Source organism: Mizuhopecten yessoensis, unplaced genomic scaffold (assembly GCF_002113885.1).
Source record: "Mizuhopecten yessoensis strain PY_sf001 unplaced genomic scaffold, ASM211388v2 scaffold10589, whole genome shotgun sequence".
NCBI lineage: Eukaryota > Metazoa > Mollusca > Bivalvia > Pectinida > Pectinidae > Mizuhopecten > Mizuhopecten yessoensis.
This window is the reverse complement of record NW_018408622.1, coordinates 802,783-820,135: the sequence shown is the minus strand read 5'-3', so window position 1 is coordinate 820,135 and position 17,353 is coordinate 802,783. Positions and strand designations below refer to the sequence as shown.

General features: G+C 34.9%; 1 protein-coding gene across 2 annotated transcripts; it reads left to right on the top strand.

The window, feature by feature from the left end:
- The first annotated feature begins 1,502 nt into the window (after positions 1-1,502).
- LOC110461191 lies at positions 1,503-17,043 on the top strand. 2 transcript variants are annotated; one of them, XM_021514557.1, is made up of 7 exons: positions 1,503-1,601; positions 1,787-1,845; positions 2,392-2,533; positions 6,074-6,173; positions 11,602-11,676; positions 13,597-13,648; positions 16,049-17,043. In XM_021514557.1, the coding sequence occupies exons 1-7, from the start codon at positions 1,587-1,589 to the stop codon at positions 16,194-16,196; spliced, it is 591 nt and encodes a 196-aa protein (XP_021370232.1). In that variant the 5' UTR covers positions 1,503-1,586; the 3' UTR covers positions 16,197-17,043. The 2 variants fall into 2 exon arrangements, with proteins under 2 accessions (XP_021370232.1, XP_021370231.1); XM_021514556.1 differs by having other exon boundaries at positions 11,545-11,676; positions 16,049-17,041.
- Positions 17,044-17,353: the final 310 nt, after the last annotated feature.

The window sequence follows — 17,353 nt, the reverse complement described above, 5'->3', positions numbered from 1 at the left end:
TACAAATGACTTGACATATATTTATATATTTACAAATGACTTGATATATATTTATATATTTACCCCGAGGGTCGTTCGCCCAAGAATTCATAACGAAATACCGCACTTCATGCATAAAGGTTTGTAAGACACATCTTAGGTACACAGCTATTTCAGACAAGTTACCAGATACGTTACGGACTTCATTTTTCTTTTTTAAAATGTATTTCGTGTTTGAATATTAATGTACATGTCCTGTATGGAGCTTCAGGGGGTAACTGTAAAGGTCAACTCATGGCCGTGGCATTACATACTAGTAGTCATCACACCACTTATCATGAGGAATAGGGTACGTGTTGTGAAGACATGACGATACACAATGTACTTTAAGATAAGGAACACACATCCTACCAATACAGGGAGGAAAACAGAAGGGGCCAGATCCCAACAGACATCTGGCTCTGAGTTACTTCCCTTTACCTAGTAGACATGTCTCATTAGTAGACATGCAGTACAACTAAAGTGAAGTATCCAAACGCTTTGCTAACCACAATACTGACCATTCTTTCAACTCATTGTTTTGGCCTTTGTATTTAATGCAGTGCGCGTATACAAGGGCAGAGATATGAAGAAAATAATATAAAGACAGAATTGATTAATTCCTGATAAAACAACAGGGTTCGAGCAGCAAGCGTTGATTACACATGTGCGACGTATGATAGAGAGAATTTTGTTAAAAATCGGTTATGAGTATCATACTCTAGCACTTGAGCTTTATGCTGTATTAAAACATTTAAAGGAAAAAACTTTTTATTGAAGATCATATTTCAAAGGATCCGGGTTGAACTTCAATGGATTTAAATCCAACGTTGAAATTAAAACATTGATCTCCATTTTTATGGCATTTTTACTATGGTTTTATTTTCTGCGTTCATCAAGCAAGCTGCATTCGCCCGATATCTCTTAGTCATTTCCCGCCCAGAGGAATTCTTCTTCTTCTTCTTCTTCTTCTTTTTCTTCTTCTTCTTCTTCTTCTTCTTCCTTCTTCTTCTTCCTTCTTCTTCTTCTTCTTTAGTATATGTGCCTTCGGGAACCCGTGCACAGAGGCGTGAAAAAAAAAGATCATTTACAGTGATTAGATAAGGGTTTTTTTTGTTCATGGCCATGGGTATATATATATATATATATATATATAGGAATAAACCTGAAGAGCCCTGTGAAGGGTGAAAGCAGCTATTTTTTTAGTCGGTCGTTAATTTTATTTTTTCTCTCTCTCTATATATATATATATATGTACTACGTATGAAGAGGGCTTCAAGGGCTGTATAGGGTATGCGTGCCTTAAAGTCCTCGAATGTTGCATCATATTGGTATAGAAAAGAAATTCGTACTCATTAAATACAGAAATTAAAAGAGTTCATTCTAAATATTTAAGTGCTACCCAGGAAGAAATTCACCATATTCAATAACCGTGTATATGATACCGTTTTGCAGAGTTACCTCCCTTCGTGGGAACTCTCTGATGTAAACAGCTTCGTCTGCAGAGCGCGTTTGGTATGAAAATTTGCCTTTCAATGGATGGTTGTAGTGCATGAAATACTATTGATATGGAACCAGAACAGGTAATTGAAAATAAGATAGTTCTCAAGCGTAAACCCAACATAAAAGCCAAGATATTTTATCACGGAACATCGTTATAACATAAAAGTTGAAAAAGATGCATGCATGACGTTAGGCAACTTACATTCACTGACACGTTGAACGATTTTACAATTTCATCTAACGTTACTTCTTTTATGCTTTTAAGAATATATCGCTTATAGAGGAGGGCCAGGATATGCAAGGATATGAAAACAGCAAGCCTTCGTAAGTTACTTTAAAAGCATTTTACGTTTTGCACATGAGAATTTGTAACAACTGGACCTAAACTGATGCGTTCTGAGTGATGTTACAGGTTTTAGGGGTTATCAACTTTAGGTCCAAAGATACTAGCTGTAACGAATTCTAAGGTCCCTGTGTTTTTTCACCTTTTTTTTAATGTGTTCCAAAAAGCATGATGTTTTGGACTAACACAATAGTATGTATGACTATGAGCTAATCCTACACAATGGCGCCAACCCCTCCAACAGATTTGCTCTGCTGATTACTTGTTTTACTTTGTGTACTGTACTGTACAGTAGGCATAACAAAATATTGCAATATTTGTTTAAAAATATGTATATAAAAGTTATAATGCAATATGAATTTCAAATTATAAATTTGTTTAACTCCTTAAAAAATAAGGTATGTATCATAAAAGTTGAATATTTCTAGGGAAAACCAAAAATTAACTATCAATTTGAGTTATCCTATTTACTTTCTAGTTGGTATAAAACAATCAATTCTTTCCATAAATGCTTATTTCTTTTTTAGCTGTAAATTTAACCAGGATCATGGAGACGAAGAAAATCCTTTCTTCAGGGTAACAAAGAGAGAAGATGGCTTTTTACAGGAACAAGAGATCATTGATGCCTGTCAAAGTATAAATACATCTCCAAAGAAAAGGAAAATAGATGTATGATTTGGTCAGACCTTTTTTTATTACAGTCTAACTTCCATAAACCAATCTTTGAAGTTTTAATTTCTAGATGTGTCGAACTTAAAGCAGATTTTTTCCTTAAAGGAAAAAATCTGCTTTGAGTTCGCCATATTGAAAAATTTGAATACTGAATTCCATTTATGAATAGAACATTTATGAGTTGAAATTATCACTGTTTTGAACAACAATCAAGGTCTGATTGTTAGGTAAACATTGAAAATTACAACTGATAAATCAAAGTGAAAAAAAACTACAGTGTTTTATCTACCTTTTTCACAAAGCTAGTCATTTCAAGACAAGTTCTGAAAATCATCGAGTCATCTTATGTAAAATTAATTAATTTGAAAGAATTCAAGGAATCAAATTAAAAAAATGCAAGGATTTTTTCTAATTACATTAAATCCAGTATTTCAAATAAAAAATCATGTTTTGTGTTCCGTCACATCATAATTACAGTGGGTCTTATGCAGTATATATATACAGGATCTCAGTGAAGTTCAATATTCTTAAGTTGAAGCTGCGACGTTTGTAAGTCTATTTCCATGTCTTGATGTTAATTTTTGGAGGGAGACCAATCAGTTAAGTGGCTTTGTTTGTGTCAGTTTCTGTATCCCAGGTTTAGTAAAAATTAAAAAAATCGAATTTGGGGTACACATTGTCTCTACCTCACCCCACTTTCTGCCTTGATCTGATCAAAAATGCTTACTTTATTTTTTTCTTCTCTTAACGGTTTAATTACTGGAATCTTCTCAAGTTTGTTAACTTGAGAAATTGATTGTGTTCCAAAGGTAATTAGTAGGTTGCCATTATGGAACTTCTAAATAAGATAATTGGGAAAATATGTGAGAGATATAATGCACTAGCATAGAAGTGATACATGTACCTTATACATATTGCTTCCTAAAGCTCTACAAATACATGGTACTGCTGAGTGCTGTCAGGTTCTTAAAAAAAAATACATTTTTTTTGTTGTTGTGTTACAAACAGACCTTCCACTAATCAAAACAGAACAATTACTAGTACGTGTTGGAAGCAACATGTCACTGCTCCATCCCTACTTTTCTATTGATCTGTGTAATGTTACCTGGGGCAAGACTTTCAGCGATGCAGAAGCATGCTTCCCAGTTTACTACCATCTCGAGTAGAAGTGATGTCAAATTTTTTGTAATACCTGATTTGTTCTTACATGATTCTGTACTCAATAATTGCTTTTGCTCACCTTTCGAGAGAAAATGATGATAAATGGATCCGTTACGTATTTTTTTTCCCCAAGACATTGAAAGTGATAGATTGGATAAAAAGCAAAAACTGACATTTTTAAGGAAAAAGAAACCATTCCACAATTTCAATACTAGTATGACTCATAAGTAATAATTGCTTACTCCCTACTTCAATTGTTATACACCTGTATCATATGGGACATATTGTGGTATAGTGTTGGCAGGCTTGGAATCAACATTTTTTTCTGGAGCATATGCTTACTTAACGCTATTGACACAAGTCTTGGGAAAGCAGAATGTTGCATTGTGCCTCACAAGGAGGCACAGTAGTCTAGTGGTAGGACGTCGAAGGTTTGCGGGTTCGAGTCACGGCACAGCACAGTGTTGTATATTTGAGCAAGATACTTTACTCCGCTTGTTTCAGTCTACTCGGCTGTAAATGAGTACGTGGTTGGGCAGTGCTAGAATTGTAGAATGCTAGCTGGGAGCGCCTAAACGGCAGCAACGGCTGTATGCTCCTTAGGGAGTTGAAAAAGATATTGGCTGGTTGCAAAGGCCCCATAACCATGGTTAATAATTTGTGAACGGCTTTGAGACGACCTACAAGTCCGAACTAGGTTGTGATAAGCGGTAGATAAGAACCTCAAATTATTATTATTATTATTATGTATGCACGGTTAGCGCCCTTTGTTCAAGCAATCCTCGATATCCAGGGGTTACGCTCACTTACGCTCTGTACAACCCTGGAGTATGTCATAGCAAACATTGTTTACCCTTACATGACCACAAGATTCTTTTGATGTACATCAAAGGATCGAACTAGTCGTCATGTAAGGGTAAACAATGACAGGCTTTAGAGTCGGGCTTCCCTCCTTTGTAATCTTCAAAGGATAGGTATAAGCCTAGTGATTGGTCAGTTTTTTTTTACCTGAAACCAATCAAACAGCTATCTAAGTGCCTTCAATTTTGCTATGACATATTCCAAGGGTGCAGAGAGCGAAAGTGAGCGTAACCCCTGGATATCGAGGATGATCTGAAGCGTACCATACTTGCTATTTCTCTTTGCAGTTCACCAAACTTGCTCTACTAAATTTATCTGGGGAAAGTGAAATATCTCATAATTAAATTGGATCGTGTACTCAAATTTTATATACAGTTATGACCCTTTGTTCATCTCCGATAATACTAAATTTTTCTCGAGCTAAACTGCCTTGCTTTTTCACATATGTTTACCAAGCTTGCTTTATTTTTATCAAAGAAGACAGAATGTTGTGTAATGAAATCAAGTATTGTGTCCCAATATATACATCGAGTCCAAATGAATACTGCATAGCATTATGCGACATGGTATAATGATCTGCAGTCCATTGGAACTTCTAAGTTGCTTTGATGATTAAAAGAATAAATCCATAATCTTAAAGCATTTGAAAAAAAAAATGAAATAGCATCACTTGATTTACATTGTAGTTCTGATTATATAACCAGTGTCATTAACTGTTCTAAGATGTACAAGTTCTGATGAAGCCATAAAGTAAAAAGGTTGAAGCTTAAACATGCCTATCCATTCCATAATCATCTCATTTTAAAGTTTAGAGAGCTCATAAAAATATTTTGAATTATATGTATAAAAATGTCAAAAGTATTTTTTTTTATAGAAAAATGATAAAAAAAAACAGACCTTGTAGGGAGAGGTATTTAGAATTATGTGTTTTATTGTCTGATCATACCTGTTTGTTTAAAAGTAGATATTTTCCTTTACAAAAGTTAAACTTAATTGAAACAAACCTTATAAATAGTATTGTTCTTCGACTTACTCCTGGTGTTGCTGGGAAGCATTCTCTGTCCTAATTCTAAAGGAATGATAATAAGGGGCAATAACTCTGAAATAGGAAAATATGATGGTAGATAAAATAATTGTTCATACATTTTTTTACAAACTTTGTCTCGTATCCGCAAAACATACATAACGTTCTAGTCATCAAAATGTCAAACATCAAAACTTCACTGGTTGTGCTATATGAACCCTTAATAAAGGCCAGTAAGGATAATTGAACTAATATTTTTAGCATGGTTAAAAATTGTGTTTATGAGAATGGTATTCAAAAGGAAGATCTAGGAAATGATATGTAGTGGAATAAGACTTGTTTCTGATTGGTACATTTTTCTTCTTACTTAAATAATGAAAAACATACATATACATCTATTTAACGAAACAATTCTGAATACGTAATGAAATTTGTTCAATGACAATCACATGTTTCAAATATTTATATCTACAACTCATGTTTTCCTACAGAAGGATGGTTTTGTGACCCCTGCCACTCCAGACATCCCAAAGTCATCCTGCCACTATGGACAAGTCAAACTAATGAGAGGAGATGGAGATATAAACAAAGGTATGAGCATGTGTTTTAATAATAATTAATGTATTGTAATATCATTATATACTTGTCTGTGATATGGTATGATATATGCCCAGCACATGCCATATTATCCATTTAACTTCCGGTTCAACGCTTTTTAGGAAAAAGCCCACCTCAAACTGGTCGTGTACACACTGCATATCCATCTGTATTTGCTTTTCTGTTCATTGTATTTTATTTAAGGTAGAATATGATTATAGTTATGCTCATGAAATGCAAATTTTCTGTGTAAACTTTATTTCTGATTATTAATAATCTTGATGTTATTGAGCAGTATATTATAAAAAGGTTATCATAAAACCATTTCCATATCCTACTCATTCTCAGCATTGGACCAATATCAGCTCTCAGGCCCACGGCCCCTCAGGCTGATACGGAGTAGAATATGAAAATGATCATATAATAGCTTCTAAAGAATACTCCATTTACCTGTCTCGAAATTGTAGTGATACATTGAAATTGAAATGTCTTAAATATTGAAGAGCGATTACATAGGGCAATTAGGCTTATCCTGTTTCTTAATCTTTTTATGTATTGAACAAGTTGTGTTTAAATTTGAAAATAAAAGAAATAGTTCAAAGTTCTAAGATTTTTATATAGCTCTATATTATCAGTGATCTTTCCTTGCTTTTTATTTAAATATTGATCCCTGCTACTTTTCAATAATTTACGTCTTATGTCCAAGTTATGAACCATTTGATGCCTTTGTGCTGGCTGGCTGGCTCTGGCTGGCTTCTGTCGACAATATTTTGTGTAGAGCAGAACTTCTGTGTTCCTTCACTTATGTTTTCTTAGGCTTTATTGCTATACTTATCAAATCTGTATGTATTTTGGAAATCAGGTGAAGTGTTTTATACAAGATCATGTCTGATAATCCACTTCATCCAGCTATTCGTTTCAGCCCTCATCACAAAACTTTCTATAGTTACATACTCGGGATTAGGCAGATCAGTTGATCATGAGTTGTATACTAAATTCAGGTCCCCCCATCTAACTACATAGTAATGGTCTTCTTCTCATTTTTATACCAAACTTAGGCCAGGAGTGTACAATTTTCATTTTTGTAAGTTGTATAGGGGATCAATCAAATTAAAATCTGACCTCTCAATATAGGGGATAGTGTAGGGATATACTGGAATCGGGTTGTCTGTTTGTCCCTCAGTCTGTCTGTAGATACCAGGTTATTTGCCCTACTCCTCTTAAAGTACTTCACCGATTTAAGTGATACTTGCTATACAAACTCAAAGAACCCTTACATAGAGGGGATGTGAATGCTTACATAGATTGGAGTTACCTCTCTAATTTATGGAGTTATGCCCCTTTGTTAAAAAGCATTGTTTGCACTACTCTTCCCAAAGTGCAGCACCGTTTTCAATGATACTTCGTATACCGATTCATGGAGTTAAACCCTTTGTTAAGAACAATTGTTGGAACTACTTTCCCCAAAGTACAAAGTACACTGTGCACATAATGCTTTTAAAAACTATAAAGACTGGAGCCAACTTCACTATTAATGGAGTTATATGCCTCCTTAAGAAATGCCCAATACGCAATACAGAAATGATGACACGAAAGTATGACAAGAAAAGCCTGTGTATTACAAAGGGTGGGAAGTCCTTAAGTACAGTATCGAATTCGATGATACTTGGTATACAGAACTCTTACATAAAGGGGACCATGTGAATCAAATATATAGAATGAGTTATGAATTTATGGTCAATTGGAGATATGCCGCTTTTCTACAAAACCTCTGGAAAGAAATATTCTTGCAGTTTATGGTACAGGCAGGGGTGTTAATCTGCCATTCTGGGGACAGTTCTAGTTTTCATATTGAATAATGAAAATTATCACTAGCCCCCACATAAAATCTACTTGCTTTCGGTGTCACACTAGCAGAGCTGCACATCATTATTGTCTAGAGCATTATATAACTTTCTTGCCTTTTCACCTATTTACCAAACATAACATACTACGGTATACATATTGGGAACGCAAAGTGTAACCTCTCATTCCAAGTATATATAAATTGAGTTATGTCCCTTTATCATTTTTGTTTAGAAGTAAACTGTCAATCATCTACACATTCTCTTTGATAGACAATTTCTTTTTTTTTTCACTCAGAGAAAATTTATATTTTCAGCAATACCATTTGAGTTATTTTATTTAGTACTTATAGATATCTTTCCAAACGAAGAAAAGGTTATTTTTATCTGACCGACAGACACACAGAATTACAAACACTGGTATGCCTCTAGAGGTCTTAAAACACACTAAATTGAGAGACAGTGGAAATGAGAGGGAAAGAGGATGAAAGACAGATGAAGGGAGGGGGATTCAGGCTGATTAACAGATATATGAACATGCTGGGAATGTTAAAAACAATCAAAGTATAGAAATAATACATTATTGTCTTTGAAAAAGGAACCTGTTTTAAAAATGTTCTTCAAAGTTTACATGGATTTAGTTTTTTAGCCCACCATCATCTGATGGTGGGCTATTCAAATCATCCTGCGCCCGTGGTCCATCGTCCGTCCGTTGTCCGTCGTCCGTCCGTAAACAATTCTTGTTGTCGGTATTTCTCAAGAGACTGATCGGATAAACAACATGTCCGACGGGCAGCCATCTTGTATTTTGATAGTGAAAGTTTGTTATCGCTATTTCTCCGGAAGAACTAGAGGGATCTTTCTCAAATTTTATATGTAGGTTTCCCTTGGTCCTTAGCTATGCAGGGCAATTTTTGAGACTGATCGGATAAACAACATGGCCGACAGGCAGCCATCTTGGATTTTGATAGTGAAAGTTTGTTATCGCTATTTCTCAAGAAGTACCAGAGGGATCTTTCTCAAATTTTATATGTAGGTTCCCCTTGGTCCTTAGCTGTGCAGGGCAACTTTTGAGACTGATCGGATAAACAACATGGCCGACAGGCAGCCATCTTGGATTTTGATAGTGAAAGTTTGTTATCGCTATTTCTCAAGAAGTACCAGAGGGATCTTTCTCAAATTTTATATGTAGGTTCCCCTTGGTCCTTAGCTGTGCAGGGCAACTTTTGAGACTGATCGGATAAACAACATGGCCGACAGGCAGCCATCTTGGATTTTGATAGTGAAAGTTTGTTATCGCTATTTCTCAAGAAGTACCAGAGGGATCTTTCTCAAATTTTATATGTAGGTTCCCCTTGGTCCTTAGCTGTGCAGGGCAACTTTTGAGACTGATCGGATAAACAACATGGCCGACAGGCAGCCATCTTGGATTTTGATAGTGAAAGTTTGTTATCGCTATTTCTCAAGAAGTACCAGAGGGATCTTTCTCAAATTTTATATGTAGGTTCCCCTTGGTCCTTAGCTGTGCAGGGCAACTTTTGAGACTGATCGGATAAACAACATGGCCGACAGGCAGCCATCTTGGATTTTGATAGTGAAAGTTTGTTATCGCTATTTCTCAAGAAGTACCAGAGGGATCTTTCTCAAATTTTATATGTAGGTTCCCCTTGGTCCTTAGCTGTGCAGGGCAACTTTTGAGACTGATCGGATAAACAACATGGCCGACAGGCAGCCATCTTGGATTTTGATAGTGAAAGTTTGTTATCGCTATTTCTCAAGAAGTACCAGAGGGATCTTTCTCAAATTTTATATGTAGGTTCCCCTTGGTCCTTAGCTGTGCAGGGCAACTTTTGAGACTGATCGGATAAACAACATGGCCGACAGGCAGCCATCTTGGATTTTGATAGTGAAAGTTTGTTATCGCTATTTCTCAAGAAGTACCAGAGGGATCTTTCTCAAATTTTATATGTAGGTTCCCCTTGGTCCTTAGCTGTGCAGGGCAACTTTTGAGACTGATCGGATAAACAACATGGCCGACAGGCAGCCATCTTGGATTTTGATAGTGAAAGTTTGTTATCGCTATTTCTCAAGAAGTACCAGAGGGATCTTTCTCAAATTTTATATGTAGGTTCCCCTTGGTCCTTAGCTGTGCAGGGCAACTTTTGAGACTGATCGGATAAACAACATGGCCGACAGGCAGCCATCTTGGATTTTGATAGTGAAAGTTTGTTATCGCTATTTCTCAAGAAGTACCAGAGGGATCTTTCTCAAATTTTATATGTAGGTTCCCCTTGGTCCTTAGCTGTGCAGGGCAACTTTTGAGACTGATCGGATAAACAACATGGCCGACAGGCAGCCATCTTGGATTTTGATAGTGAAAGTTTGTTATCGCTATTTCTCAAGAAGTACCAGAGGGATCTTTCTCAAATTTTATATGTAGGTTCCCCTTGGTCCTTAGCTGTGCAGGGCAACTTTTGAGACTGATCGGATAAACAACATGGCCGACAGGCAGCCATCTTGGATTTTGATATTGAAAGTTTGTTATCGCTATTTCTCGGGAAGTATCAGAGGGATCTTTCTCAAATTTTATATGTAGGTTCCCCTTGGTCCTTAGCTGTGCAGGGCAACTTTTGAGACTGATCGGATAAACAACATGGCCGACAGGTAGCCATCTTGGATTTTGATAGTGTGGGTTTGTTACCGCTATTTCTCCGGAAGAACTAGAGGGATCTTTCTTAAATTTTATATGTAGGTTCCCCTTGGTCCTAGCTGTGCAGGGCAATTTTAGAGACTGATCGGATAAACAACATGGCCGACAGGCAGCCATCTTGGATTTTGATAGTGTGGGTTTGTTACCGCTATTTCTCCGGAAGAACTAGAGGGATCTTTCTTAAATTTTATATGTACATTTAGGTTCCCCTTGGTCCTAGCTGTGCAGAGCAATTTTAGAGACTGATCGGATAAACAACATGGCCGACAGGCAGCCATCTTGGATTTTTTTGATAGTGAAAGTTTGTTATCGCTATTTCTCGGGAAGTACGGGAGGGATCTTTCTCAAATTTTAAATGTAGGTTCCCCTTGATCTCTCGTTGTGTATGTTATATTTTTTGAGACTGATCAAAAAAACCAAAATGGATTAAAAGAAGAACTAAACAGATCTTTTTCATATTGCAATGATCGATTCTATTTCTTTCACATTAAGTACAGTACTAGTAAATATGTGAAATGACAAACTCACTTTGAAGGTTGGCTTTCATACACATAAGTATTAAGTTTAGATCAAAAGTTACCTCAAGGTGCATTTACTGTTAACATGACTCGATCAAACAGATTAGAGGAAAGAAGAGAAAAGATTGAACTGACAAAGAACTAATGAAGATGATACAAAGGTGGGCGCCAAGATCCCTCTGGGATCTCTTGTTTCACTTAAACTACAAAAGTGGAAATTGAGGATGAATATTTCCATGCAACAACAGTGTTGAAAGAGTAATAACTGATTGTACTTTGTTGTACCGTGGCAGAGGATGAAGAGTACAGCTTGGGTGAAGTTGCTGAACAGGCTAATGGTGTACTTTCAGAAGCGGGCTGTATTGGGGTGTCTGCTCCCTCACAAAACGACCAGTCAGTTCACCCTGTGGAGAATCTCATTAAAGGTAAATCAAACCGTTTGAAATATCATTTATATATATAAAGAACTGATTTAACTGATGTCTTAAAAGCTTTTATGATTTGTTATAACTTGTGTCCAATTCTTTTCTATAGTCTATTGTATCTATAGATGTTAAAACTTATTTTAACCTGTTTCCTCAGTTTTAATTAGTGTGAATATATCTTCCCTTGACTTTTTCCACCTGTCAGATTTACAGTTTTAATTATAGTGTGAATATATCTGCCCTTGACTTTTCCACCAGTCAGATTTACAGAGTTATTTCCTTTTTTATAATACACTAATAGTGTTTTCATAGGAGATACAATAGGTATTAGATCCAAGTTGATTAGAGTTGTCTCCCTTCTCACCCTTGTGGCAACACATACTGTACATGTGGTGTCACACCCTAAACCATACATGTACAAAGCAATGTGCTATTACTTCCAAATTATGATTTTTAAAAGTGAATACAAGTCACATATTGTTGGAAGGGATTAACAAAACTTTATCATTGAATTAAAAAATTGAAAAATAAATTGGAATTGGAAATTAGAGTCTTGGAATAATTATTTGTATGCTTGTGGTGAAAAATAATTTTCTGTATAAGGTGATGATTTCCAAACTAATTCACCACACCATCATTTTCTCTCTCCATGAAAATTCAGAGGATGAGTATCATTTATTTATTGTTATATTGAAGAGAAAAAATCAATATATGTGCAAATCAAAGGAACACGTAGGATATTTATAGAACACTGATCTCTTACCTGAAGAACCGTTTCTAATTATTGTAAATATTAATAGTAGCACACCATACCCAAAATGGATCATGGCTTGAATGACGCGATAGCTTATGCTTCAAACGAGAAAATAATTGATGGCATACTAACATTTTATAATTATCTTTATCTTATATGAATAGAAGTATATTTAAGACTCTATAATCAAAGTTTGTTCCTATTGTCCAAAACAGATGGCACAATCCTCACATATGCCATTTTTATACGCCTGTCATATTTTGACTGGAGTATTACGATATGGGGTCGTCTGTCTGCTGTAAACATTTGTTTGTCCGGCAATCTCCTCCTACATTTTTCAACGGATCTCTTTGAAACTTGGTATACATTATAATGATGATATGAAGTTGTGTCTCCCATAAAAGATTTTTTTTTCAACGATTTTTGCAAAAGTTATTGCCCTTTGTTCATTTCAGTATTTGATTTTTTGTCCAGAGATTTTCTCCTACATTTTTTATAGCATGTCAGCTAACCACTCTTAGAATGATGTAGATCTTATTTCAATGTAAGAAAGTATATAACACTATATGGCATTCAATGGGCATATATTGTTCCGCCCCACGGTACTCTTGTTGAACTATAGAACACTTAAATGGCTAACTCATGAATTGGAAATATTTCTTCTGATGTCATTTGAACTGACTAATTATCTGTTGACAAAACATTTTGCATGATTGCATTAAAAGGCTACATCATTATATGCAATACATGAACTGTTGACATGCATGTTAAGATATTGAAAAGTGTTTTTGTGAAGAGTTATCGTTAATGATTTAATTGGGGTCCTCTCTCCTTATCCAGAAAATGTTTAGCCGAGTGAAATACTAACTCTTAATTGAAAAAAAATCCATATTTTCAAGTGATCATTTCACCCTAAGCAGTCATAACTTCACCCTCAGACAACAGTGAAAGTAAAACTGCAGTAATCATTTTCCGATACATAGTGATAACAGTTGATGTTTACTCTTATTAATAGCAGCATTGACATATTCTGATCTTGGTTATCAGTACTGCTCAAAGTAAATTTCAGCTTTTAACCATTGGATTGTTTACAGCGTGTTAATGAAATATTTTTACTATTAACTATATTAGAAGAATTCAAAAATTGGAATCTGTTTGTTTTTCAGATATGTCAGAAGAAACTAAAAATATTTATCATCAGTTCTCAAAAGTGTTCAGGTATGTATGTATAACATACAGCTTCAGTTCTATTCCAGTAATATTCCTATGATGAGCCCAGAATATGTGTTTAGTTGGCAGCTAATGGTGACACTCTTTCTTACTCCAAGTACCACTTTGTTCCAACTTTGCATCAGTAGGAGGGAATATTAAATGTTTCACCTGGCAATTCAGTATAATTATACCATCATCTTAACTTTGACTGTGTAACAGGTAATACATTATTCTGGGAAATTTCATCCAGTCAGACTTTCGCCCTTCACTCACGAAATCATTTTTTCCCAGTGTTAATTTCGCCTTTCCGTTTCTTTATTGTGTATATTATGTTGTTTGTGTCCTCATCATGGAGGGCTAAAAAAGGCAAAAATTTAAACTTCAGTGAAAGTTTCCCAATATACAGTACTACCCATCATGAAATAACTTCACTAGTGCATAAGACAACATCATCAATTCAGAAGCAGTTATTTTGACTTATTTCTTAATTTTTGTCTGTTAATTACATAAAATAAGTTATTGTGGGAAAATAACATTATCTGCTGTATACAACTGCATGTTCAATGTTGGGACTCAGTGAAGAATTAGAACACCAGAAAAATGAAATTGATTCCCCAACCCCCAAACTCCACCACAACACTTTTTTTTGTCCTATCTACAATTTAATTTCAGCCGTGTTTCCCTAGGTACAACTGGTTAGCCCTCGGTAAGAGTAATGTGGCCAGCTAATATGTCATGCTACTGTTGATATGTTATGACATTTCAATTTGGCACTTTACAATGCCTTAGAGTGACCTCATCATCATTATTATAATTTCAGCTGTTGCAAGAAATAGAGCCTCAAGCAAACTAATATGATATTATGATAAAAGATGGAATTCCCTGAATCTCCACATATGGAGGTTGTAGGGAAAGTTAGACCCACTGTATCCCACTGCAATAAGTGTATGAGCCATTGGATGTGGGAGTGGTCTGCAAGACGTTTTATAGATCTTTGTCCCCTTCTTAGGCCTTTAAGTGTAAACATGTCAATGTCTGTCATACTTACTCCTTCATTTGTTTATGGTCATTACATTGTCACAATGAAGAAACATTACTGAGACATGTCATTTACATCAATTACATGTACAGAAATATCTTCTAGTTATTGGGCAAAGAATATAATTAAAAACGATAAAACTATCACTAGAAATACAAAGCTAGGTGTTTCTATGGGAAAAAAGTATGGACAAAGTAAATATTTACTGCACCGTTTGTCAAACGTCCATTTCATCCATTTAAGACTTGTCAGCAGCACTTCGGTCAAAATAATGAAAATACGTAAAGAAACCCTTCAGTATGTTACAATTTTCAACTTCTGACTACAGGGGTCTGGTAATGCACAAGCAGAGACAATCTCCTTGTTCAGTACATTGTAAAAATAATCATTAAATAGAAGAACGATTACTAAAAATACAAAGTACCGGGTAAATAAGCACCTATTTAAAAAGAACACAAAAAAAATAGATTGTTGATGCAAAGGTCAAAGTACATATCTACTGCATCTTATTGTCATTTTGTCCATTTATAACTCGTAAGGATATTAGGAACTTAGATTTATTATATTCATATATTATTGTATTATTTTCATAGACTATGTAACTATCGATGGTTATTTGATGTATGTAGTACCGTTTCTTTTTTCTTGCTACCTTTTCATTCACATAGTAAACAAAGCTATATAAAACTCAATAGTATTTTTTATAGATTTGGGCAATGCATTCCAATATATCCCAACATATTGGGTTCCACAATGTCATATTATTAAACAAATTCTTCTAAAGATGAATTGCACTGGGCATTAAGTGTCCCAGGAAAAACAAACAAGTCTTATAATGGCATTTGAAAAGAAAATCTGTTATACTATCTGTGTCTATTAAAATCAAGTTCACAGCGTCAACAGTAAATGTGTACACGGAAAACGATGGCTTGACGAGCATTTGTTTTTAATCATAAACCAGAGATAATTTCACAGTTGATTTTGATATGTTTCTTTATTTCTTCAAGAACATCTCGGTGATTAAGATGTAAAAATCAGTTGGATATTAGCACAGGAGAAAAGTGTCATAACTAAATATTTTTGCATTTACGAAAATAATATTGCGTATCCAAAACTTGATATGTAATATTGTAATATTTAGTTGAGACGTTCTTCTCGTGCCATAACAGTCTAACTTATTTTTTACACCATTATATCTGAATCGCCGAGATGTTCTGGAAGAAATGAAGCAGCATACCAGTATCTAAATGAAATGTGACAATATATCTGATTAATGAATACAAACAAAATTAAATTAAAAAAAAAGAATTACTTGGATATCGATTGCAAAACACAACAAATCAGCCACAAAAATCCTTAAATTCCAGAGAATGTGAGGAGTACGAGACAGCGTGTCCAGAAAGGTTGGACAAGTTGCTCACAGAAGCAAAAGCATTGGAGGAGAATCTGAACCAACAGAAGCAAGTGTTGTGTAATCGACTGAAGGGACTGTCCCGTACCCTTCAATTACTGTGACTTTCAGTTGTGTTTTAGTTGTAAATTGAACCATTCACCGTTACATTCACCTGTGTATTAGGTGTCGGTGAAGAGGTTGTTGTGTACAGTACAACGTGCATCAGTGTGGTAGCTGTCAACTGAAGGGACTGCTCACTTACGCTCCAGTTACTGTGACGTTCATCTGTGCAACAGTTGTTGACTGAGTGTTTATTTCACTCTACCAGCTACTGTGTCATTTACATATGTACTATTTTAAAGTTGAAGGGACTGTCGCGTGCACTTCATTTGCGGTGACGTTCACATTTGTTGAAGTTATTATCTGAAGGGACTTTCCACAGTTCATATAGTTGCTGTGATATTATATTCAAAGGTGAAGTAGTTGAAGATTATATTTTTGTGTGTACTGGACTATATCTTGAAGTTATTAGATAATGTGAAGTGGAAGTGTGTTCGTTATAAAATTAATGAAACTCGGTGCTAACTGAATGCAAATAATAATAAATACAATTTGGTGTATGTAAAGAATTGTTTCTTTTGTTGTGATTTTACTTGCGTGCTTGTACTTGCATGATATTTATTTGCATGTTAAAAATTTGCCTGGTGATTAGCAAATTGATTCGGAATTATGTCATTGTGTTGGAAAGTATTGCATTTTTAATCATAAAGACAACATGCTATTTTTTCATTACTTAAGCCTTTTTGGTTTTGTTGGTCGTAAAGGGATCTTTGGAAATTATCAGAGGGAGGCAGGAGCGCCAAAATAATTTTAATTAAAAAATGGATTTGATACTGCAGACATAAGTTTGTTTAAACAATATGTTTTCCATTTAATTTCTAAATGAATAGGTGATGTTATGATGTTTTGCCATTGTTTCACAATTTTCCAAAGCAGTACTAAATTTCCCATTTAAATGTTTGAAATATATATATTATATTTGTATAGTTCACAGTTATAGTGTGAAATGATTAACATATTAATTTAAATTCACTTGGTATTTATTCTGTTTATGATGAAAACATTGGACAATTATCTAGTTCAACTTTGACAAAGTTCTCTGTTCGGTTTTATATAAACAAGTGTTTTCACACACATACATGTATCACGGTAGACATATAAAACTTCGGAGCCTTTTCTGCTATTGGAATATTTCTTGTTTTATTCACTCTACATTAAA